At 40.3% G+C, this 26,835-nt stretch overlaps 2 protein-coding genes across 2 annotated transcripts; both read left to right on the top strand.

Moving 5' to 3' along the window:
- Positions 1-6,751: 6,751 nt before the first annotated feature.
- On the top strand, positions 6,752-7,819 carry LOC140938174 (beta-1 adrenergic receptor-like). The gene has a single exon (XM_073387695.1). It carries the CDS (start codon positions 6,752-6,754, stop codon positions 7,817-7,819), a length of 1,068 nt encoding a protein of 355 aa, XP_073243796.1.
- A 1,964-nt stretch (positions 7,820-9,783) lies between these two features.
- On the top strand, positions 9,784-26,307 carry LOC140937606 (uncharacterized). Its single transcript, XM_073387152.1, has 14 exons — positions 9,784-9,988; positions 10,479-10,672; positions 12,601-12,782; positions 13,454-13,543; positions 14,246-15,219; positions 15,746-16,408; positions 17,495-17,617; positions 18,320-18,390; positions 18,723-18,820; positions 19,695-19,777; positions 20,762-20,856; positions 23,019-23,084; positions 24,208-24,278; positions 24,923-26,307. Exons 1-14 carry the CDS (start codon positions 9,926-9,928, stop codon positions 24,934-24,936), a joined length of 2,787 nt encoding a protein of 928 aa, XP_073243253.1. The 5' UTR covers positions 9,784-9,925; the 3' UTR covers positions 24,937-26,307.
- The last annotated feature ends 528 nt before the right edge of the window (positions 26,308-26,835 follow it).

The raw sequence follows: 26,835 nt of genomic DNA, 5'->3' as shown, positions 1-26,835 counted from the left end.
ACTATGCGAAATGAATTTTTAACTATCAGTCTGAATCCCTATTAAAAAGAAGACTTTACTGTTCTGTTTCAAATTAAAGCTATGTGTCGGAAGCAACCATTCAACTAAAAATGTTTGAGCATGCTACCGGTTTTTCTTCGAGAATGGGACAATCCTCCTTCCCTAAAACAAATACACAGGAACTTTGCCTGAGAAGTTTCAGGTTTCATTTTGGTGGGGGAAATCTTGCCATTCATTCGCCCCACTCGAGGTGTGGGAGGTAAGGGAAAAGAATGCTTTTCGACAATCCGTCCGCTGAAATACGGTTGCTCCTAGTATTAATCCTACAGTAGTTAGATCAACTCAAGCATCTTTAGTTAGTTGTGGGATCGTAGGCATAAACCAAGAGACAATGGCTGTATGATCCTTTAAGTTGATCATGAGGCCATTATGCCCATGAACTAAAACTAATACAAGAACGAACGCACAAACAAAAGTTTTTATTTGCTTCGGCTCGTTCTAGCTGGAGCAACGAAAAGGTCGGAATCAATGAAAGGAAGGAGGGGATCCCCGCAGGCCCTTTGCTCTTGTCAGTTCCATCGAGTTTTCTTCCCAACCGTTCAACGAGTGGCGCAAAATAAAGAACAGTAGCACAGATCAGACTAAAGTAGCCTGCGAGCAAGCTGTCCATTTGGGGATATCGTTAAAAGTAGACGCGCGAGAGGCTCGCTCGCGCGTTCTCGCGCGGCTCGCTTCGCTCGCCCATATGGGAGAGCTTGCTCGCAGGCTAGACTAGAGGTACGGCAAAACGGGCAAAAAAACCCGTGCAACTTGTTTTGCAACACTGCTGCAAAACGACTTGAATCGCGATGATGCAGGGCGCGTTTTACTAGCCACGTTCAATCCTGTCTCAGCTACAAATCAGGTTGCTGCAGGTTGCGAAAGAAGGCAGACAGTAGTTCTACTTTTTGATGTGGCTCGCTTTACCGGCCCAAGGCAAACTTGTTTTGCAACAAGAACGAACAAGAACGTATATAACTCTCGTGTATAGCGTGACTCCCGCGTAATTTTATCCAATTAAAAGTCTGGTATTCACGCAACTTGCAACAACCTGATTTGATGCAAGACAGGTTTGAATTGTTGGCGGTAAAACGCGCAACATCGCTTTTCAACTCTTTTTGAAGCAATGTTACAAAACAAGCTGCAAGGTTTTTGTTGTCCATCAGTTTAACTTACCAGTACATGATGGAATAGGAGACCAGCAGAGTTGCGTAAGTCATGCAAAAGCACGTCAAAAAAATCATGGATAAAATAGCCTGTGAAACAAAAACAATGTCTTCAATGCAAGTCGCAATGAATCCATCTGTATATTCTGTCTCTAGGTTTCATTTGAAAGTTGTTTCTCTTGGCATCTCTTCCAGCAGTTTTAGGGCTGCCCGCCACCGAGTACAGGGTTGGCTGAAGCGCGCAGTCGACAAAAAAATCTGTTACCCAAGGTAAATAGACTGAATAGATGATCGTTGGTGGCGAACAGGTCTTTTTACTCGTTTTTTTAAAGGGGCAGCTGTACAAAGGCTATCATAGCCTGATTAGCAGGCGCCGGTTTTAAGACGAAGGAAGAAATCTCGAGGACACGCGAGGGGAGAAAAGGAGAGGTAAAAATTAAAGTTAACCAGCGCCTGCTAGGCAGGCTAAGGTTACCAAAAAAAAAACAACAACAAAACAAGCGGGCGGCAAAATCACTATCCCTTAATGAGAATTGACAAACCTCTGGGTTTTCACGGTCTGCGAAAAGTGAGTGTCACTAGAAACAGCACATGAAAAGGCTATGGAATCTAGGGCAACACCTTTTGCATAATTTCAGCCGACCTAGAAGTCAATCAAAAGGGGGCCTCTGCTAGCAGGGAACGGACTGAAGAGGATAAAACCGCCTTCAGTGAATCATATCAATCAATTACATAAATTTGGATATTATTTTACCTGTATTTTCCATTGCAGTTGTGCTAAAATAAACCCGTTAAAAATACAAAATGTAATTTCGATTCTATTCCCAGCAGAGTCGTCTTATAATACAGATTGGAAAGGAGTTACTGCAAAACAAAAATTTTATAAACGTCCACAAAATTAAACAGTTTATTCACCTGCCGAGAAACAAACCACGTAAAATGAGAGCATGCTCCACGTGTGAATCATATTATACACCATTGCTGGCTCATCGTAAAAACTGCAGTTGAGGATCAGAACAAACACAGAAAAATCATGTTACTTTTTGTTATATAGAGGAAAATACATGGCCGCGCGGAGATACGAAATTTCTCTGCGAGTGTTGAAATATTTTGTCATTCGTTTTATTTTTTCAACACGAGAAGAGAAATTTCGTATCTCCCAACGGCCATGTAATGTTCTATTTATTATATAAACACCAATGAAATACCACACCATTTCACTTTAATAGTTTTGTTGCTGAGAAAGGCGCGATTGATTATGTGCCATAAAAACGGTGATATTTCACGTGTGAAGATAACATAAGATAATCAAGTTTTCGCGCGAAAGCTCACCTGTCATTTCATTGGTGTTTATATAAATAAATTTAACTATATTTGGTAGTATTGCTGGTCACTGGTGAATTTTTTAACCAACATGGCCGACTCCTTGTCACGTGGTTACAAAATAAGAATTGTTAGGATTACATTTAGACAGAGATCAAAGAGAAGGCTGAAGGATAGGTTCTCATAATCTCCTTCGTTGCCGGCCTTCTCTCCACTGACAGATCCCTGGTACGGGTAGCCAAGCAAACGAAACGTCAATGCGAGAGTAGCTCGGTGCTGTGCGCGTAACGTAGAGTCCAGTGCAGCTTTTCTCAGTCCAACATTTAAGGCATCACGCTTTTTTGCACTTTTCTTTGCCGTCACTGCACGACTACGACGTGAAAATGAGTGATTTCAGGCTATATGGAGGACGTAGTATGGCGCATGGCGCTTTTGGTTGTCTCCTTCTCCACAACTTTCTTTTTTTTTTCTTTTTTTTTTATAGTAGTGTTAGCTTATTTCATTTAATTATTTGCTTGTTATGTAGTGGAGTGAATCTGTAATAAATAAGTAAACAAGCGATGACGAATTTTTTCTTTCTCTTTCTAACTTGAGTGCGCAGTCCCCAAGAAATCAACTCTAGGGAAATTCGCCTACATTTGACATTTTCAGCGGATTGGAATAAACGCGACAACGTTTGAAAAAACGCGAATGCCTTTTCAAAGTGACGTTTTCGCTGTCGTCGCCGTAGCCTGTGAACAGGCCTTTGGTCGAGGCTAGACCGTCGCCGTCGTCGATGCTAAAGCTCCCTAATGAACTTAGCCAGTGCAGCTAGCGGGATGACTGGCAGGATGGGATATGTTTTCTTGGTGGCGGAGCAGCGAGCGATTTTCATGAGCGGCGAAGCCTCGAAATACCCAATCTTCTCGTGGCGCCGCCGTCAAAACAATACGGCACTCGCAAAACAGTCGCAGGCTATTAATAAAGCAGTGGTTTTCATTCATCGCACAGTCGGTCGGTCTAATTATTTTTGGTAAATAGTGTGCGATGTTTTGTTTCAGTTAACATCTGCCTAACGACAACACTATTTTAAATACAAATACAACTTACCAGTACAGTACCAGACATGATGAGAGACCCGAGTGAACTAGAGATACCAGAGTGTTATGGTACATCCATTGCTTTCGACTTGAGCTTTTCAGCAGTGATTTCGGAATAGGAACAAAACGTCGCACTGCAACAAAACAAATTCGGAAAAAAACTAGAGATGGTGTTATGAAGTAAAGAGCTGTCGGTGCTTCTGTCATGGTATGTTTGGCAGCGAAGAGGAAGCTTGGAGAACTGTGGCTGGAAAAGACATATGTTGCATTTGGCGTTTACGGGGTGTTTTGTGTCAGTTTTTTGTGTCTAAATCTCCCTGACTGATAGAAAGTGAACAGGCCTATCACATACGGTAGCTTCCGGCTCAAATCAAACTTTCCACACAGGTGATTTGCTACTTGGTTACGTAATTTGCGCAGTCGGAATGATCGATTTTAATCCTCTGAATTCGACAAGTTTCCATGAAATAAATTGATATGCCTATACGATTTTTTAATATTTCTGATTTATTTTTTATGTTAAATGTAAAAGTATTATAATATTATGAAATTCTTTGTCAGTGGCATTTCAAGATTAGAACTGTTGTGATCATCTGGTCAATTATTGCAAAGCCCTTTAGAGTCATTGGCAAGTTTGCACCGGAAACGGAACGTACCCGAAATGCGCGGAAAATAAGTTTGGGCCTGCTGTCATGACAGTCAATTGACCAATTATAATGAGCGTCGCCTCTATCTCGGGGATTTGGGGGCCCGCTCATCTCAGATAAAAGGGGAATCAGCTTCGAAAATAATATTTCTTGGCCCTGCAGGCTTCAGTTTGGCCAGCAGGAGCCCATGATCCGGAGCCTCCATCTCCCATTAGTCCCGTACCCTAAAAATAAAATAGAGGCCCCGGCCCCATCCCCCCCAACCTCGTTCCCAGGTTCTCTCTCCCGCTCCGTAAAACAAAAACAGAAATTGATGCTAGCACTGACACATTAAATTCCGGCCAGCGACATGGCCTTGAAACAGCGACAAAGGACAGCAGAAATGCACTTCTGGTACATCGACTGTTTCCCAAATAATTTCAAATTGCAGTGGTTCAGATGTGAGGCTATTTGTTACATTATACATAAAAAGTTATTAGAAATAACGATAGTTACATACACACAGACACATATTTGATCTACTTTTTGGCTTCCTTCTCGTTTCTTTGAACACATGCTTCGCTATCAATTTTTTGGTTTTCAGACTTCTTGTTAGGTGGATTTATTAAAAACATGAAAATTTCATTTGGTGACATTTTGTTCACTCTTATAAGATGTTCATTTTTCAAGTTATCGAATACGGTGACAACGTTTCTTTTTTCCTGGTAAGCAGGGCGTACAGTTTCGATACAGTTATATTCCATTTCCATTTCATTTCCAGTTATATTCCATTTCCTCCATTTCTAGTTTACAAATTGGACATACAGTGCTCTTTTTTCAGGTTTTTATAAGGATCTTAAGTATCGGCCCGTTTCTGTGGCGAGTTTGTGGTTGCTTAATCGCAATTTTGTTAAAGTTATTCTGTGGCGGGTGTTGGTGACCTGGCGAAGGTAATCCTCACATTTGTAATTTTCTATTGTTTTGAATATTCGGTATGTTCTCAGTTTGTCATTTTGGTCAGCATCTCTTCTAATGTCGTTATTCATTTCACTCAAATGAAATTCAGAGGTTTCGAAGAGCTGCGCCAGTTAAGAATGCGGCCAATTTCTAAACTTCACTTCATTATTAAATAGTGAATAACAAGTGCCACTATACAAAATGTCAGCCAAAAGCCGACGTTTTATTAATGTTTGGAAAATCTTATCTTTGGCAGGGGGACTCAAAAGTTAGAACCTATTAATACTGCATACTACATAGCACAGTCTAATTTAACCAAGGAGTGCAACTTTAACTGTTGTTAATCATAAGTATAACAAGAACACACTGTACCACTACTGTATGTAAATTAGTAATTAGTTTTGTTAGGGTTATAATATAAATACTGTATATAAGGACCACAACCAAGTTATTTTTTTCCTGGTAATCAACAATCGATTATCCGACTTTTCTCCTACATAGAAATTTTAATTTATTAAAAGAACCTAATTAAGAACCTACGTTGGAAAATTGCCAATAAGTACCCCGAAATATAAGAACTTATTATGCCAAACTTCAACAAAGTAGGTTTTTATCCGCGGGCGCTTACTGTATTTCACAACGGTCACCTTCTTTCCAATCCCATGCCTGTCAAAACGCTAAACAAAGCTGGGGCTTGCGAAAAGGCACACAGTAAAGTCTCCGTTCGATTGTTGCTAAACGAATATTGCAGCAAAGAGTATATATGTTTTTCATTCAGGATTTAAATAAGTAAATTTAAACCCTACTTTTTCCATGCGCCGGCTACACACGTTAATTTAGTCAAACAAAAGTCTATCTTTTAATGAAAAATAGAGGCACTGAGGTAAAAGGATGCCCAAGTTTTATAACTAATAATTGTTTTTTCTTTTTCTACCTTTCAAATGTAAACTTAGCGGTGCATGGTGTATTATTTAACATATAAATTGTGGTTATTGCTATTGCGGATGTTATAGTAAGAAAAGCGCCACAATTGAAATAAGCAATCAGAAAATTTAAGTAATATTTGAGAGAAGGCCAAACCTTTCATGTAAAAAACAGAAAGCAAATATAGCTCTTGGTTGTTTGATTATGGTGTATATTAGTGGCAAAGTTCATTACGGATCTCCAGTCATCACTTTTAATCACCACTCATTTGTCTTTCACTCAGAATAGAGATTTGCTAGGTGTTGACTCAAGGTGCGGGAGGGGCTTGCGTAAGAGAATAAAAAGCGACATGGAGGTTTTAAAAAGAAAAGTGTTTATGATATGTATCCACAGTTGGATGAAATTTAATGTGGACAGTTAGCAGATATAAGCATTAACAGCCATCTTAAGGATGCATTTGTGCATTTGGGCGGCCAAAGTCAAAAAATGACTAAAGGTGGGATGATTTCAAATTACTTACCGAAAAGAAAAAAGTAAATACTGGGAAGTTAAAATTGGCAAACATTGACAGCTTGACACCACTGAGCATAAGTCGTTTTCCTGCCTTAGTGTGCTTGGGTTCTGAAGAAGAGCTACAATGATGGATATCAATCTTAGCAATCGCAGTCTGTTTTTAACCATCGTGGAAGTCAGCTCGCTTGTTACCTTAAATGCTCTTTCGTTGTCAGGAAACAGCTTGGTTTGTATTTCAGTGTACAAGAACACAAGGCTTCGTACAACAACAAACCTTTATATTATCGCATTGGCTCTGAGCGATTTGATTTCAGCTGTGTTTGTAATGCCTCTTGCAGTCGGTGTGCTTGCAACAAGCGATTGGGTTTACGGGCGAGTAATTTGTGACCTACATGGTTTCTTCACTAGCTTTGTAGTTTACGTTTCACCCGTAACTATGGGCTTAACAGCTTTTAACAGGTACGTGAGAATTTGCAAGTCGGAGCAGCAATATAGAAAATTCTTTACACCGAGGAAGTCACGCGCATGGCTGGCTTGTGTGTGGATCTTCGTTGCTTTATATTCTGCTTTACCGAGGTTAGTTGGTCTTCAAGATTATATGTTCGTTCCAGGTTACGCCCTTTGCGGCCCAGCTCATCTAAGCGAAGCCGGGAAAATGACCCACTATGCCATTGTGCTCTGTTTGTTCCTTTTAACACCGTTAGCAACAACAATATTCAGCTACATAAAAGTTGCAAAGACAATCCAACAGCACAATGCCGATGCATCGTCTACAATCCACAGCAGTGATGAAGTTAACAGAGGCATCATCTCCACCCGCGAGATCAAGCTCAGCAAATCTCTCTTCGCTGTCGTTTTCGCATTTATGATATGTTGGATCCCATTCTGGGTAATCGTTATTTTAAAGCGCTTTCATCTCGTCGCAACGATGCCACGAAATTTGGAGCTACTCAGCATGTTTTTCCTTTACTTGTCCAACACAATAAATCCGTTTATCTACGCGGGGATGAATCCCGTGTTTAAGAGACAATTCCGTAAATTAATCTGTTGTGAACAACGACATAATCGTGTGGGTGTATCTGGTGGAGGCAATTCAGAGACTGAAGAGGGCATGAGGAGGCGGATCGAAACGTACAACAGCGTTGACATTAACAAGCGACTGATACTACGCCCGGCTAAAACGGAAACTTAGTGCAGTGCACTTTTGTAATTTTTTGAGTAGCACTCACGCAGCCACAAGTGCAAAACACGCTTATAGCACTGCGCTAACATGTAACATGTAAGGAGAGATTTTCCATGAATTCTTTATTTGCCTCGAATTTCGTATATAGCTTTCAAATGTTCGCTTTGACGTTGTTGGAATGAAAGGTTTCAGACATTGACCAAGTTGGTTCAGTCCATAAGCTTGACTTTTAAATTTCAGGAGCTAAAGGTCTTTAAATTCTGACTTTGTCTGATACTTAGAGGTTGCTCGCGCTCGCGCTCGCGCTATGCCTTTTTAGGCATACTGGAAACATACGTACGTCAAAGATTGACGGAAATTGTTTTTTTTATCCCAACTATGGAGTTTGTATACATGATCAACAGTTAGAATGTTTAGTAAATGTAAGAAAAGTAGAGATAGCACTAGGTAGGAAAGAAGATGATCCTTATCAAATGATTATATTGGGTTTGAATTTTTTTGAACGAAACAAACGGAACTGCAACTGTAATGTAATATCTTACTGCTGTCTTCACACATAACATTGTCAGATAAAGACAACGATACACGTCATAAACGACCGTCAAATAGCAAAGTAAGAGTGTGTAACTAACCAGATGGTGGAATTTTATACTGCACTTTACACACTTTATATTAATGTAGCGACGATTTAAAATTAGCGGCACTTAATTTTGTAGCCAGTTAAAAGGCCTTCGTTTTGCCAAGCAGCAATGCCATACGAAATGTATGGATATGTCAGGTTATCAATAATAATAAAGCTGCTTCAGCTCTAATAGGGAAGAACATGATGACATGGAAAATATACCAGTATTTCGTGATGCTATGGAGCAAACAAATGAGCCGTGATATTTCCAAGATAACTGGTCATCAATAAAAACACTTATCTCTTTGTTCAATTGGAAAGTTTGTGCTTTCGCTGTTTGATAAAGTTACTTTGAACAGGGAAGTTTTTTCGGAGACTTGATAATCATAAAATTGTTTTTTGTAAGGTTAATTGAAACTTTATTTAGGTCACAACAGTGTTTTACTTTAATTAGCTCTTGGTTAAGAGGGCTTTTGATCGAGACCCCGCCGACTGAAGATAATCAATGTTCCTGGCCTGTGAACCGCAGACGTATTTTCGGTCTTCGTTTTTTCTCGGCGGGTGAAACTAGAGTCGAAAAAACCGGATGCTCTCACAGGCTATCAATGTTCAGGCTAGAGCCCAAAAATGAGCGTATTTTCCTAAAATTTGTAAGTTAAAAAAAAAGATACAGTTTTAAGATAACTTGTCGCGTGTTCGGCGAATTTAGTTGTCGTTTCCATGGAAATAATTTTTTCTGCGCTTGTCTGGCGCTCCTCGCTCGCTTTGCGCTCGGTCTTCGCTCGCCTGAAAAACGCGTGAAAATAACGCCTGTTATGCAGGGTATTTCCATGCCAGCTAACTGTTTACGTTCACAGCCATGTTTTTGACAATTCGGAGTTTTCATGTAATTAAAGTAAAGCCATTTCAAACAGGTGCTCCAACAATATGGCAAATTACCTGCCAGTAAAATTCCTGGGACCCCAGCGGTACTCCCTATAGTGGCCTATACAGGGAGACTGCCTCCCCGTAAGTGGTTCCTTTTTAAGTTTCAGGTATATGAAAGGGTAAGGGGTATATGAAATGGCCTAAACTTGCCACAAGTCGACTTCGTGAGAGGGACGCTCGCCAGGCGGAGCGAGCGGACGTAAGTCTAACCAGCAGAAACCGGAAACGGGTTTTGGGATTGTCTACAAATGGTAGGGAAATCTGTCTTCTAAAATGGTATTTAAAAAGGTTAGGGGCTGGACCACGGAGCGGGCCGTAAAAAAAGTTGTTGAGTGTCCCCCTCTTCCCTTCCCCTCGGCGTCAACAGGATGCAGGCTCTTTCTGGTCAGCGGATACACAATTGAGTAAACGAAAAAACGATGGCGGCCGATTTCCTCGCGATTTTTGGATTTGTTTACCGTTACTAGGACTTTTATATCAGGGTTTTGTTCTTTCTATCTTCCCGTCTTTGAACATGAAAGCAAAATTTAAAACTCGACCTGCTGTTGTGGGGATTTTATGCCAATATGGATGAATCGGAATGTACGGAAAATGAGCTTTACTCAGCTGGGAAATTACCAGCTACGCGGGTATGTCGCTTTTTCAAAAACAAAAACTGTCCTTAGTTTAATCAAGCTTACGTATTATTAGTTGTTTATTATGATTGTTCCCTTTCTGTATTAGAGTTAGCAAAAACGTTTTACTATGTCACATGTTCACTTCCACAGGTCACAGTTATATGTCAGCATACTGGCTGTTTAAGATGAAATTTATATTAAATTTTTATTAAGCTGCAATCGAAATCATTGTCATAAATGTGCTTTGATTTTAACAAATGAGGGGCAAAGCTTCCCGCATGCAAATATATATTTGCTGGATCTTAAAGTTTCTTTATTTGGACAATCAATCCCAGTTTGCAGGTTGTTAGAACAAAAATAATTTGTATGTATAGGAATTGGTTAGCTGTAAGGATACTAAAAGAAAAGTTACTTGTGGTCATTTGTAAGGAAGTTAATTATTGAAGGTTTGGATATATGAAGCACAAAATTCGGGAAAATTACTTATTATGAAACATTTTAGGATTGGTTACACCATGCAAACCAGTCACTCTCCAGGCTGAAAGAAGTTAAGAAGACATCATATCGGCTTGGTGGTGGACCAAGGGAGAGAGAGGTGAACTGTCATTGTAATTACAGGAGTAAAAGTAAAAGCAGTTATTTAAGTTTGGGATCAGAACCACCACAGTTGGCACTTGACAGTCAGGAGACAGCAAGGTATGAGTACATCAGAAACTATTTTCACTGCGGATTTCACTTTGAATCGAGTTTTATAACCCCCACAAAACAGTATTAGAATACTGCTTCTGTGTGGGTCATAATATGAGTACAGTGGTCGACAGTGAAATAGCAAAATAGTGAACCCCTATATAATGATACCCTGTAATAATGAATGGCTTTCTTTACCACCAAATAGTATACAACTATCCCTACATGTATCTGTATGGATATATATACCGGGACAAGAAGCATCAAGCTATATGCTGAATCTTAGGGGATAGTTGCTTTAGTATGGTTACTAAATCAGCCCGGGGGGGTACTCCCATATATGGGCTGTAGAGGTACATGCCGCGGAATAGGGTATGGTTTTTGAGGTTCTCGGTCCTTAAATAGGGTATCTTTTTTGACCCTTTTGTTTCTGTGTCCCTGGTGTGGTCCTTAGATAGGGTAGCTTAATTGTATTATCTAATACTGGAGTGTGAAAACGCCCGCCTAAACAAACATTTTTTTAAACTAGGCTTATTCTAGTATTTTATGCTTGATGCTATACATCCAATGTTACGGAGAAGAAATAAAGTTTTCCTTTTCATGCTATTAATAATTTTGTTTTTTCCTTGAATATGGTGTCATTTTTCGGCTTTGGGCCTTCCAAAGGATATCATTTTTCGCTTTCTTAGTCCTTAAATAGGGTTAGGGTTCACAAACCTTCGTGGCACACCCCTATCCAAAATTTGCGGAAGGACCCCCCCCCTCCCCCCCCCGGGTAAATCAGTTGGATAAAGATTAAAAAAAAAACAATTTTTGCAAAATAAAATTTAGTAAGTGTGTTGTTTATGTTTTAATAATTGAGTGTTTTGGGGATTTTTGGAGGGCATTTTCTCAGATTTGATGCAAGTTCCGCAAGAAAATAATTCTCTACCTACCAGTGAAAATGGATGAGCTAAACTTTGTTGCTTTCTGTTGATGAAGCTGTTTCATTTGTTCCTAAAATTATTTTTGTCTCCAGAAACTGTTGTAAAAGGGGTTGCCAATTGACTCCTGTTCTGAAGCAGTTTATTACAATGTAATTGCCAAAGATATTCTGAGTTACAGGAACTGATTATAAAGTACAAAAAATTGCTATCCATTCTTTCGGTAAACACTAAAGTAAAACACTTGGAACACTTCTGATACTGAATTATTTATACTGGGAATATTTATTTATTTGTTATATCAGGTACCATTTCTGGCTGTGCTGTAAGAAAGTAGGAATTCAAAAATACTGATTAAGTTCTGAAGATATGAAATGCCAAGTGTGTTGTACCAGTATTATAGTTTTATACAACAAGATTTCCTTTTTCACTAAGTTTCCTACCCAAGGGCAAGGGTACGGTAAGCCTCCTCTAGGAGCTAGCAAGTTAGACAAGATATCTGAAAAAGAAAACAAGGCAAAATGCCAAGAAGCAGTGAAACATGCCCTGTTTTTTTTTCCTCTACAAATCATGTTGCTGTATTTTGATTTTAAACTTTTTTTCAAAAATAAGGCAAATAATATTATTATTTTATCATAATAAATTAAGCGGCAGGATTAGCTCAGTCAGTAGAGTGCTTGACTGCAGAGCAGGAGGTCGCGGGTTCGATTCCCGGGGTCAAACCAATACTCAGGGTCTTAAAAAAAACTGAGAAATGAAGGTAATTCCTTTGCCCTGCAAATGGCTAGACCTTCGCGTGGCTTGGATGACCATGTAAAGTGGTGGTCCTGTCTCCAGCAGGAGATGTTAATATAGTGTCCCCAATTAGCACTTCTGTGCTAAATACATTGACACTCAAATAAAAAAAAAAGTGCAAGACCAGTGGTCCATTGGACAATACTTTTAATGAAATCAAGGTCAAACTGTTCACTGGCTTACTGTTGTTTTTGTATTTTTAATTGAATTGTTAAACAGTTTGCCAGATTTGTCCATACCTGAAATTGTTAAGCAGTTCAATGAAAGACAGTCACAGAAGAAGAAACCAAAGAGAAGACCTCATTCCTCATCCATTTACTCTTCATCAACCAAAAGCGCAGCTATAGTGGATGAGAGAAATGGCAAGAAAACCTCATACGACTACAATAGTTTTATCACAGGTACTGAAAAATGCTTATTACTTTGGTCATTTTGTCTAGCATTTTACCAGAATAGAGGGTCAGGAAAGAGTCAAAATATCCTTCAGGTTTGGGTTGCTTGAGAGATGGTTGACTTTTAAAACCCAAGGTTTCGTAAAATTCGAAATAAACTTTTCTTGTCTTGAATAGAAACATAGAGGCTTATATAAATAGAGACCCAGTGAAGTTATCCCAAAACAGTGCTTAATGAGAGTATACTCAATCATGGGTTTCAAGGTTGACCCTGGATTAGCATTTACAAGCTTTGGAGCAACTGAGTTCAGATTTACATGTATAAATAATTATCTAACTTCATCTTTGGCTTGTAATCTTCAGGTGATCTACACGTATGGATGTACTTTGAGCATAGTGCCATCATCCTTAAGTTACCCCAAGCTTTTGCAGTTTTTCTGCATGAGCACTAGTATCTGGGTGGGTTGTCTATTGCAGATGTTTTGTGAGGGTTACCTGAGCATTAGGGTTGGTTTGGGTTGTGGTTGCCTATAAGTTACTGAGCTGTTGGAAGATCCCAATTCTGTCAGGGCTCACAGCTTGTTGTAAGATGAGCACACCACTCATGCTTTGAGCCGAAATTAAGATATTGCTTGCAGTTAAGGGTTTCATTAAATTTCTTCAATGCCTTCTCCTTTCAGTGAAAGGGCAGACTGTGACACCTCAGGCTCGTCCACCTTATGGCTGGCAACCAATTGCTGATAGCAGAAAAGATGATGCATCTTATAAAGGTAAAATGTATGACTGCTAAAATGGCCAGGTACACTTGCCGAAATCACAGTTCAGGACTCCCACTAAGATTTAAAATTGCCAAGTAACTATTAACAAGTAGACCAACCTTGTTTGGGTGGGAGAGAGAACCTGAGAACGAGGTTGCAAGTAGGCAGAGAATCAGACAGAAAGGGATTTCTTTTGGTTCACTTTTTCTTCAATTGTTGTATGAAAGGAGCCGGGGGATCACGTTCATAGTAGCGGGGGGAAATCCCAGTTCCCCGCCCTTAAATGACAGCCCTGCAGTTGATAACAAATAAACTAAAAAAAATGTGATCTGTTTGTTTTTTTTTGCACCACTAAGTCATTGGTGTTCCTACAATGTGTTTTTGTACCATGTGACTGTATATAATCCAGTCTCCAGAGCTATCCTCTACTGCATCATTTCTCTTTGCAAGAGGTTATTTTTGTGCACACTTGGATAATGCCACTTAATACTTAGCCCAGAAATAATGCGCTTACATGGGGGTAGTCCTATCTCTTTGCGTCATCCCCACAATCTGAACACGTGGAACAGTCTAATGCGGGGGGTTTTCAAGGGGACTTTTCAGGGGTAGTGAGAGAAATTTCTACTTTGAATGTACTTTTAGGTCACTTCATTTGACTTTATCATTTAATATTATTCTTTCATATTAACCAGACTGTTCATTTTTTTTGTATAGGGTTAGTCTATCTTGATCAACAACCAGTTGAACACCAAGCGTCCACATTAGGAGGACTTCGGAGATACTCGGCCGCGTACGGTGATGACGAAGATGATCCGAGTGATATTCCGCCTGCTCCTCGAGTCTCACCTGAACCATGCTCCCAGAGGACAAATTCACCAGAATGTATAGACCTTGTCGAAGAGTCTTTTAGTGAAGATGATGACGATGCCGAAGCAATCAATAACTTTTCGGAGACGAAGTCGGTATCTTCGGCAGGCTGTCGCTCTTTAGTGTTTGCTATCCCAACAGGGAGAAGTGAGGGTGGGAGCGATGAGGAAGAGGTGATTCCAGATGATTTTAACCAGGGCAGGCTTTCAGCGGATTACGTAGCAAAAAGCGAAACTTTGCTCGGTGAATTAGACGAGAAAAATCAAGCAGAAGCTGCTGAGATATCAGACATGTTCAGAGACATGGAAAATGCCAAGGAAAAAATCAGTAATCTTCATATTAGCCCACGAGACTTAGAACTACAATCGGCTACAAGCCGCAGTAGTCAGGGAAATAATTCTCCTCATCAAGTCAGCCGGACAACTTCCCCTTCGATTCACGTGGTTAACATGCAGATGGAATACTCGCCAGTCGACAGTGTCTCTGACGTACCTTCTGATGGTTTGTATGAGACTTTCTGGGTTGAAGAACCTGTAGATAGATACACAACTAATGTTCTTCCTTCAAGAAACAGCCGCGTTTGCTCGGCAGGGTACATGAATCAACATGCGAAAAATACAGCGCGGGTTAAAAAACACCAGAGTGAGAACTCCTTAGTGCTGCAAGGTAAAACTGTAGAGTTCTTCAACTTAGAGGACTTAGCAGCGAAGACGAACCTCAGAGACTTGCGAAGAACTTCAGAGCCTCACAATGGTTTAACCAGGCTCGGTTTTACTGGCGAAAAGATTGGCATGTCTAAGAAGAACGTTGAAAATGAAAAGGTAAAATGATGATTCTGTGTAAAATAATTCGGTCTACTGACTACAGGGTGTTCATTAGGTATCGGAGATCGGAGAATTCTCCGTTTATTATGGACAATTCTCCTGCTGACTTTCGGTAGCCTGTGACTATTTTTTTCTCAGATGCGGAGCCTCTTTCAAAATATTCTTCTGTAACGTTACACCTTTCTCCTGCTACTAGAATTCTTAATGAAAACCCTGGGTCTAGCAGCGCAAGGGAAAATAGAGTCAGAGGGCCCCTTGCCGCTCACAGTCACGTAGTCTGTGAGCAAGCTCTCTGGGGCGCTCTGGCGGCCTGGCAAAAAAGGAGGGGCAAAAAATCCCTCCTTTTTCGCTCCGTCACCAGAGCGTCCGGTCTCCATTTAGTAGGCCTTATTTGAACATTGTCGACGTTTGGCCATTAGTTGGGAACGTTATAACAACTTGTGTTCTGTATTGCATGCCTCTCTTTCCACCATATGCTGTTTGTTTCAATTTTTTGCGTGTTCTTTTGATTTTTTTGTGTCAGGTTTCTACAAAACCTCCGCTACCAAAATGTAGCTCCACTAAAAACAACGCCAGAAAACAGACTTCGAAGCAAAAGCATCGATCTGATAGGAAGACGAGTGAGACGGATGAGCGGCCGTTCAAGCCATCTTTAAGAAAATCCATTTCTGATGGAAATATTCATCTCTCTGTGACGAACAGTGAATCGTCAATTAAGAGCAATGCTTTAAAGAAGTCAGTGACCTTTAGTCAAGATGTTATTAGCAATGGTAGTAAAGATTTAGACTGCCGTAAATTAGATAACTCCGTTGACATTGGCGAACAAGCAGAAAATGACATTGCCAAAGACGAAGCGACAGAAGAATGTTCGCCCAATAGTCGTCTGTCAGCTGTGCATCACGGTGTTGTTATACAAAACGGCTTGGAAATGGAAGAAGCGCACTTGAATGCTAAAGAAAGCTCTGATCCAGATTTATCTGACCAGTCGTCGGGAGTAGCAAGGCATTTGCACCGAAAAACTCAAAGTACAAGAGCAAAGATTTTGTCTAAAATGAAGGAGATACCACACGAGGGAGAACCGTGCGCTTGTAGAAGTGTGACCAGGCCTACTACGGCTTTGCTGGAAGAGTCGAAAAGTGGGAGACTGGCGACAAAAGAGGCGCCGTCAATAAATGAAAAGCTCTTGGTATGTGTTTAGGTTCATGCACGTGTTACTGTTATAGAACATAAAGAGTGACTGAGTGCATCCACTTTGCTCAACCATATTGTGTTGGACAATTTCTTCATTTTTTCCTGGGATTTTTTTCGTAATATACTGGGAAAACATGAACAACGACCGTACAGTTCTCAACAGTCAACTCTCTCGTAGTGGGATGACCTATATGAGATGAACACAAAACAAAAATAGAAAACCAGAATTGTTCCTGTCGTTGTTGAATCATTTTTTTGGCTCTCTGTAAAGTGGACACCTCTCCATGATAGACCCTTAGCACTAGTGAGTCCCAACGATGTCCGAGGTAGAAAGAGCACGGCTGTAGACTGTACATAGCTGGTGGGTGAAAGGAAGCAGTGCTTGACTGTAAACGAGTCTTTTTGTCGTAAAATGCTTCACACCTTAAAGTATGCTTTGACAAGTGGGTGTCAACAAGATGGCATTTCCTCCACTTTTAACTTGTTATAAAGCATCTTCAGTAAATCTCCAAACATTTAAGTCACTTTTAGTTCAGTAAGAAAGTACTAATCAAGTGTCAAACTATGTACAGTTTCTACTTTCAAAATGATGAACCAGTTTTTCTCGTTTGATTGAAGTCAGCCATTTGCCTGAGAAGTTCGCCGAGAAAGCGCACCGAAACTGCCTTTTGACCGCAGCATGATTAGCTCATTCGGTAGAGCGCTTGACTGCATGGCGTGAGGATGTCGGTTTGAACCCCAGGTTCAGACCACCACTCAGGGTCGTAAAATAACTGAGAAATGAAGGTATACTTCCTTTGCCCAGCAGACAGCCAGATCTTAGCGTGGCTCGGATGACCACGTAAAGTGACGGTCCCGTCTCCAGTAAAAAATAGTGTCCTCAAATAGCACCTGAAAGAAGTATGTTTTTTACTACTTTTTGATTCTTCAGTAAGGAAAGTCGAATTGTAGAGCCTTCTGTTCTCTATAGGTGGATGCTTTCTTAAATTATGAACAACTGCCTGGGCATTTTGTTTTTCCCAAAAACTTTTCCCGCCTTCTTTGTTTGTCAGTGTGATATGTCTTTTTCTTTTTTTTTTAGAAAAGTCGTCCAATTCGACCCAGTTCTGCACCAATCAAACGGCAATCAGGAGTGAGCGAATCGAAAGTTGAAAGACCAAAGTCTCCTCGAAGAAAACCGCGAGCAATGTCTGCTACAGTACAGGTGTGTGCAAGAAGTAGACGAGTGCATAAACCTTTCACAATCTTTGTCTCTGTTGAATAAATATGTACATGTAAATAAATGATTTGAAAAGTGTTGGTTTTTTAAAGAGAGGGGAAGACCAAAGAACCTGGCAAAACAACTTAGGCTACCTTCTCACGGCAGCACTGGGAGAATTTTCGACCCGATGAAAGTTTTGACCGTCTAGTTGTCGCGTTCACACGGGACCAACTCAACTGTACGAAAATTTAGACGCTTAGAGCGGTTTTCTTATGACCTTGAAATGAAAACGCGCGAACAAAATAGAAGCAACGAACGAACGGAAATAGAGCAACTTGATTGGTTTATCGAACGGATACAAACGCGCGTGGGTTTTGGTTGGTTAAGCGAATGCTTGGGTGAAAAAAGTTCGCGACCGAGAACTTTCTAGAAATCAATGGATACTCGCTTTGACGTCATACTGCAGCACGATTGGCCAATCGAACAGTCCTTTCACCATATTAGGGTTTTCTTTGGCGGGAAAACGCTCACCTTCCCGCCACAAAAAGTCAAAATGAAGAGATTTGAGACCGGAGGAGCCTCGGGAAAGATTTTTCTAGGAAAATGAAAGGGCCGCTGTTTGTAGAAAGGTTTTTGTGATTGATTGATGCAAGGAGGCATTTATCAGCAATAAACAGTAACCAAACTTTTACTACACGCTAACAGAGAAAGAGGACTACATCCGAGGGAGCACACAGTCGCCCCAGACCCTCCTCAGCACACGTGGGCAGAGCGAGGTGAGAATTTGACCTCGTTATTTGGCGTCGTTATTAATTTATTTCCAATTTCACCTTGACGCTATGCCGTTAGTCAATTAACCCCCTCGTTGACTAGTCTTTTAAAACTCCAACAAAGCCCAGCGCGATGCACACAAAGCATATTGTTTAGTACGCTGGGTAATAATGGGAATGTCACTAATTGCAGATTCTCTCCTGGGAATCTTGTACAATTCACTTAGCTCGGTTGTATTTTTTATTGTATACTAAACTTGTTTTGCACTAGCGGTATTTTTGTTGCTAGAAGTCTGCTGTGTGTCAGTAATGAGTTCCCTGTGTTCACAATCCCGCAGTCCTAATGCTAAAGATGTCCGCCGCAGCCGTGCAGCAGCGCAAGTTCTCAAGGAAGGATATCTGTTCAAGGAAAGACCTCCGCCATCGTTACCGCCAGGTCTGTTTTCTGATTACGCTTTGTTTTTGTTAACACTTGGCAACTAAACGCTTTATCCTTTATAAGTACTACAGTTGAAAGTTTGAAATGCGTAAAATCCTTTTATGAAGTGAGTTAAAAAATCAGAGAGTGTTCCGAGAGGCGATATTTAGTAGCACTGATTTTAGTGGATATCACTTGACGATTTCATACACGGACTCGAAGTTATATTTTGACTTAAAAATTCAATCCACAGAGCACAACTCTAGCACTATAATCTCTGCAGAATATTTCACATCAGTCGATATGATTGTTCGAATTATAACTTTGAACAGCATTAGTGCCGTTTACAGCATAATACATGGGAACAAAAGGAATAACATATCAAGTGAAAAGTTTTATGAGAAATGATCCAGAGAGGAGCTTTATCCTCTTTTGGAAATGATGTGTCTCTCGTTCAGTGACACGGTAACACTTCAAAAAAAAAAAAGAAACTTGTGTTTTCCCAACAGGAGTTGAACCAGTGACTAGTTCAGCTCCTCTACCACCGAACTACAGGTGACACGTTGGAGCTTAGGCCAGAAAAAAAAAGCTCCAACGTGTTTCCACTCTTCCGTGTTACGTCATAATAAACAGTAATATTCAGTCCACTCTTCAAATCTGTCACCACCTGGCCTTGGTTTACGTTAGATAGTAGTACTGGTCGGTCGTGCTTTACGAAAATGGCTAATTGGCTTGTATTTTGCCAGTTAGCATTCTTACCTTTGATATATATAGTTTGAATTATTATGCTAGGATGTTACGCCCCTTCGCTGCGAACATTATCGCGTATAAGTGAAGAACCGTAGTTACTTTGATCATTTGGTGCTTATTTTTTATGACCTATTTTTTGCAGCTCCGAAAGAACGTCAGCCAAAGAGAGAAGTGAAAAGAGTCGAGAAAGAAGAAAAGAACAACGAGCGAAACTCATGCAATAAGGTAAAAGTCTGGATAATTTTGGTTGTGCACTGGCACCCCAGCAAATTCTTTCCTGCGTTTTGTTTGGAGAAAACTCTCTACCGTTACGATCACTAAAAGTAGTTGAGTCAAGCTACAGGGTTGTGTCATATTCACGAGACTGAAACCAACTGAAGGAGTTAGTTGAGAGTTGAATGTTTTGGGTTTGAGAAGCATGCATTATTAAATAGTATAACCAGCTCAATGCCGTTTTCAGTACAAGGCTGTTTGACATGAGGAATATTAATTTTGTTTAACTTATTTTTAACTGTTCTATTCCTCAGAAAAAAGTGCCCTTTAAGAGACTGAATTGTAAATTTTTCTTCAACAGAGCAGATTTCAAATATCTCTTTACAAATGCGTTATTCCTAAGGTGGAATTCTTTTTTATTTCTGAAAGTACACCTAAACCATTCCCTGCAGGGTTGTTCGGTTCGTGCCATAGACTCTGGTTGTTAAATAACACGTATCAAGGAAAACCTGTGTGGAACATTACACTTTTTACGTTGTTTTGTACCGTTTTACTGTCCGGTTAGAATACTAAGTATTTCTTGCACTTATCTGATGTCTCATTTTAATTATATTTGAGAGCACGTGTGCATTTAACATGGTGCGCAAATTAAAAAAGGCGAAATTGGTTTCGTCATACCCTAGCGGTATCTGGTCAGCGGTTATATAATGTGAACGAAAGGGCGTTTTATTTTTTTCATATGACAGCACTGAGAAAAAACCGTTAAAATGATTTTCAGCTCAATACTTGGGGCAGTGTGTCACTGGAATCGTATAAATTGTGCATTTATTGCCTGCAGTTTTTCCCAGTCGTGTGAGTGGCTGTATTCTCCGCATAACACATATCTAGTTCTGTACAGCGGGAAAACGGCTTTCTTTTCCTTTTTTAGTAAGATGCGTTGAAAGCTATTTTTAAAATGTTTATTGCCTTATTTAAATTTATACTTTTTCATTAAAGGAAAAAGACGAAGTTGTGGCTTCAGAAGAATGCCAAGAGGTGTTTGCGCGGCTACAGGAAAAAGGGATTGAGGTGTCCATGGAGACAATTAAACGGTATGACCACAGCGCCGTTAGCGATGTGCGCTTTTTTGGCTGGTAATGTGAAAATTTTTGCTTATGAAAACATAAACTAAAAGACACCTGTCGTCTTGAGAGATTATGCAAGTCTGGTTTCCCTAATAAAATGTTACTGACTACAAACATACTGGTTGTTTATTTAACGTGGAGATGTTCGATACCGTAATGTGACCTAATAAACGCCCATTCCCAATAAACGCCCCTTCTATGCTGTTAAAATTGTGTTAGAATCCCCTCTCTAATAAACGGCACTTGTCTAATAGACACCCCCTATGAAAATTACTCCAAAATACTAGAAATTCGGTAGCAAAAAGGAGCAAAATCATTCAGTTCATTCAGTTTCTTGCTTGATTTGCCAGGGTTTGCGTATTACATCTTGTTCTATGTCGAGTTCAAAGTAGGGATTAGACTAGTGATGGCAACACAATAACCCTGAGCAAAGATTCTGACATCGATGTTGGGATTTGAAAGAACGATATGTATCTCTAGACGGCCTAGACGTATCAATTGATGGAGTGGATATTACGCTATTTTTAAACTCTCTTGATATTTTTGTCGAAAGCATATTAGTTTTGTTGAGCTTGTTACAGTTATGAGACTTAGACCCCTAAAATTAAATTGACACCCCGTCCGCTTATTAGGTCATTTACGGTACTTGAATTGATCTCTATAGTCACAGTGGTACTTACATTAGTAGGATGACTCTAACGGAAGGGGAATGGCATTCTTAGTCTGGATAGGACTAGAGTTCTACTGCCTTCCATCGCCACTACCACTATCACTTAGACGGCCACCAAGGCAAAACCACTTTCACTACAACCAACTCCACTGCCAACATCGCCCTACCACTACCTTCACACCACAACTACCTGTGCCGCCACTGCAACCAGCGCTAGCACTGGCACTAGTACTGTCACTAACACTACCAGCATCACCACGACTTCCTCTACCACCACCACTGCCACCACCACTGCCACCACCACTACTATTAGGTAGTTCAACTGAGATGTGTCAACGGCAACAACAACGAGAACGTCGATAAAAGTAGCAGGCTCTATTAGCAAAACAACAGCTGTACACAGGCATCACACTCTGCCTAATTTTATGGAGAACGCAAACAAACGACGACCAATTTCCCTTTCTCCCTCTGAACTTGGGTATGGGTCTTGGGAATTCATCTCCAAGAGACTTACTTCATTTCACCAACATTTGACAAAGTAACCGAGTTAGAATAATCGCGGTGAAGAATTCGAAATTTTTCAAATTTACGTTTGACATTTTCGCTGGGATCGGCATCGGGGACCTTAGGAAACTACGACCGCGACGGCAAAAATAATGTCAAAAAAGCAATAGGGTGAATGAGCAAAACAACAACTCTGCACGTGCATCACCCTTTCCTATAAATTTCTTTGCCGTGCCTGCACGACTACGACGTGAAAAGACCAAATTGTAAGTTTACTTGAGAACGGGAACGGCAAGGTGATAAATTCTACCATCTCTGTCTGAACTTGGGCACGGTCCCCTCTCTTCTGAGCTCCAACCTAAATTCCCTTCTTTTGAGTAACAGGGCGACTTGGGATAATCGCGAAAAATTTTGAAAGGATGCAAAGTCTATTTTTCAGCGACTTTTTCATGGACGTCGCCGTTGTCGGATTGTAAGATCTCTAATACGACCATCACACAATCTTTCACTTACACTGCCACTACCACTGCTGCTGCCACCAGCGCGACCACTACTTGTCTACTAACCTGCGATCAGGCGTTTGGTAGAGATATAAGGAGGCATGATCGCAAAATAGACTACTACAAATTCCACCCCCATGTCCACCCCTACCACCGCCACCACCACCAGTAGCACCAGTAATACGACGTACGTCTACTGTTATCTACTATTACCGTTGCCACTATCGGCGCTGCTGTGACCACAGTATTAAAGCTCTTCAGGCTTTGCATGCAGAAAACTCCATATCTAGTCTATGTAACTGAAACGAGTGCATTCCTCACCGAACTGAGAATTCTTTGTGAGAAACGTGGATTACCCAAATGTTGGAGCACCTCCAGCTTCAAAAAGTTTTTTTTTTAGTAAACTAAAACTTTATACTTATATGTCTATCATAGATCTTGTTTTCTTTTCCTAGAGGTTTGATGGCCCCAGCGAGGAAAGCAAATGATTATAGTATGGCCAGTTTCGGTAAAACCTCAGGGTAGGTTGTTGTGTTTAGTAAGGTTGACTGTTATGTGGTTTTCATAATATCCTAATGAATTGAGAAGGACAGTATTGATTGGGAATAGGAAACAACGCGACGATACGCGAAAATTTTGGGATAACATGTTAAGAGGGACTATAGTATCCTCTACGAACCTGCTTATCGAATCTATAGTCCGCTTAGATACTACTTGTAATGAAGCTTGAATAAGGGTAAGGAGCTGTAGGGATCAAGGAACGCACTGACGGTTGTGTTGGGTTGCAAATATACAGTGAAAACCCGCGACTTCTATTGGCGCTTTCCATTCAACAAAAATTCCGGTTCGAAATTTCAGAAATTCCTCGTGCCTAATGGAAGAGTACATTCCGGTTGCACAGACCCGACCCAAGCCACCGCGCGTTTGGTTATTGTTCTAGTACGCAGGATACAAAAGAGCGGTACCTGGGGCAACAACTTTTTTAAATGGAAAAGGGACATCTCGGTCCGACCAACCGAAATGAGCGGACCGGTCAAAGTCGACAACCTTCAAAGATGGTCCCAAAATATTCGAATTCTGGTCGGATCTAACCGAAATGGTCCGTTCCATTTAGTTTCTAACCGAAATTTCCGAAATTTTGGGCTGAATGGAAAGCGCCGTTAGCTACAATGTATTTTTTCTTCAGAAAATAAGAACCTGTTAAGAATCTTAATATTCTAAAGTCATCATTTATGTAAGAACCTGTATGGGCTAATTTGGGGAAGTGCAGGTTCTTAGTCGCGGGTTTTTACTGTATTGAAAATAAGCTGACCAAATAAATTACATTTTATCCGGATAACAGGGCGATTTCTTTGGGGTAGTTGGGCAGATAATTCCCCATTACTGCAAACAACTGGGCAAACAAAAGTGTAGCCGACGGGACTAACGCGCTCCGACTTGTAAGAGAACCAAAGAACATTTTTTGCCATGAGTTATTTAACATTATTTATAGTTCGCAGAACATTTTAAATTTGTGGGCCGTGGCAAAAGAGTCCCCGGTGCTCGAAAACTAATACTTGTCTTTGTGGTAATTACTGATTTATAGACTCAGGCAGCTAATAACTATCATGAAGGTCGTTCTTCAATGGTTTTTTTTCTTCGCAGGCTTCTAAGTCGACCTGAAAACTGGCTACCAGAAGAACACGCTCGTGTGCAGGTTTGGGATAATGTCCTAAGTAAGTCTCACATCTTCTCCTTGTAGACTATTGTTCTTGTTGACCTATTATACTCATTCATCCCACAACGTGGCACCCGTGCACGCTGACATCGGGTCCTAGCTTACTGTTACATGTAAAACGCGTCTGTTGTCCTCTCATTTCTACATTTCATTTTCATTCATTCAAACTGGAATTGACTGACTGAAACATTTTGTGTGCGTGAAACTTGCATTGTGAGACAAACTGCGCTGGGGCATTGAAGTTTTTTTCTGTTAGCAATATTTTCAAATATTATCATGTAAACTAGAGGGAGCTACATGCCTATGAGAAACCATCTCTTCATGGTGGGAAGTGGGATTACAAAGCTGAGATACCACCAGTCTGTTCGTGGGGTGGTGATCCCTTTAACACACTTTAGATTAATTTAAATGTCTGGGAAACCGCCCACCTACCCCTCTCCTAAGCCATCATTTTGCCCTAAGTGAGAAGTAAGTGTTAATGCCAGCTTGGGGGAGGGGTAGGTGGGTAGTTTCCCCATTTCTCTGTAAATTGTGTGCCAAATTACCCGAAGCGTTCTCTGTAGTATTTAGTTGCATTGTGTTTGTTTCAATAAAGTAAGTAACTTGTATAAATGAAAGAATGTTCTTTCAATTCTATTTCAGAGGGTTCCAAGTGATGTATGTGAAACATGAACATTAGATTAAAGCCTCGAAGGAATAATTCACTGTTGGAGCACCGTATTTATAGTTGACATTGTAAATAGATGTTCGTGATGGAAAGTGCATGGATGCTCCAAATAACTCTTGGTTCTTTTCTTCCCTAGTACATGTTTCCGAGTTAGTGGCTAGTTTGAGGAAATTACGTCTGTCTAAAATTGTTTTTAGTTAAGCCAAGAACACCCTAAAAAATGTTTATAGGCGTGCTTTTGTGTCAAAAGAAAGTTGTGTATTTCTGTAGTTTTTATTTGGTTAGTTTAATCCTCTGAATGATTTCAGTAGATAGAAGGTAGGACTAGCAGTTATGTTATGTGGAAGCACTGCTGAAAAAATTTCGTTGGAGAAGATGCTGATAGAACATGAAACTCTCGAATTTAGCCGGTCTAAAAAAACAGGGCTGCGGGTGGTGAGTCTGAATATTGGATAAATCGTATAACTTGCGAATATTACCTTAACTTATTTAACGTATAACTTGAGAATCGCAATTGCTATGTTAGACACAGAATTTAATCCTTTGTATCGTTCTACTGTGCCGGCCTTGTTCTTGATTAGAGGATTTGTATCTATTGCTCTCTGTGTTGCTATTGCGTAACTGACTGGTCACCATTGCTCTCAGAATGTTGTTGCTTCCGTTGGAAGCATCCATTTTAACTGGCCATTTCGAGGTTGTGTTACACTGTTTGCCGTCCTCCTTTTCTCTTAAAATCAGTCTAGTTCTTATCTAAGCCAGCGCGATTGCATACAACGATGTTACGTTACAATAAGGGATACGCCGTCGTTTATCGCGGCGCTCGCGCTTGCGTGCTCGGGTTTCGAGTGCAGTAACTTTGCAAAGAAAAATAAGAGACTTCTCGCAGGCTAAGGTTGTGTTAAAGACTGGGTCGGTGTTGTGTCGAATTGCACTATGGGACTGTTTCAGAGAGCGAATTTTGACCCAGTTTCCTTTGCGACTTCGTAACAGCCAATGAAAGAAGCGATAGCATCCCCAAAACATTCCAATGGTGCTCTTCGATACAACTCTATCTCTTACCGATCTCGTGCACGCCTTCAAAATGGTTAAGGATCAAGCATCTTTTGCTGGTTCAATAGTTGTGTGAGTGTGAGTGTTTTTTTCTTCCTTTTTGTATTTTGTAAAAAAGGTACTTTATCATACTTGGGTGTAGAAAAACTGTAAATAGTTTTATCATATTTCACTGTTCAGAGAAGAAAGCAGATGAACATAAATGTATTAATATATATAATATATAAACTTATCATTTTTTACTCCGTTTACATTGGATATGGTTAATTCGTAGTGCGTCATAGTGTAATATATCGTTGTTATTAAAAGATATGGGAATACTTTTTTGTACATGACGTTAAGTTGTCAAGAACATAATGAAATATTCTGTGCAACGTCGAGTGACTTTTAAAGTTGTGCTTTATTCCTATCTTTTGTAGAGAAATTGCTCTTCCTGTACGGTGTGAAAACAGTGGATCTGTGGAACTCTGAATATCTGCAAGGCAAAATGTTCCATAAGAAACAATTTACAGGAAAGAAATTTGCAGTTTTCTCTTCACCCTTGTCTTAGCTTTAGATATAATTCTTTTTTTTTTTTCAGTTTGTAACACCAAGGTAACACAGCAGAGTACAACACGTGCTTTGTAGTGTTCTACACGTACTTTATTCAACTTTAAGCGCCGCACTGATTGCATCATCAGATTGTGTTACATCAAAGAGGTCGACCGATATAATAGGTTTCTTCGATCCAATAATCCAGATCCAAATTTTCGATTAACTCCGTAATCCCGAAGATTTATAGCATCGGCTAATCTCGATCCCGAAGTAAACACACCTTTTAGAAAATGCCTCACAGAAG

Source organism: Porites lutea, chromosome 5, assembly GCF_958299795.1.
Source record: "Porites lutea chromosome 5, jaPorLute2.1, whole genome shotgun sequence".
Classification (NCBI taxonomy): domain Eukaryota; kingdom Metazoa; phylum Cnidaria; class Anthozoa; order Scleractinia; family Poritidae; genus Porites; species Porites lutea.
Note: the sequence above shows the minus strand (reverse complement) of the source record. Positions and strands in the feature narration are given on the sequence as shown.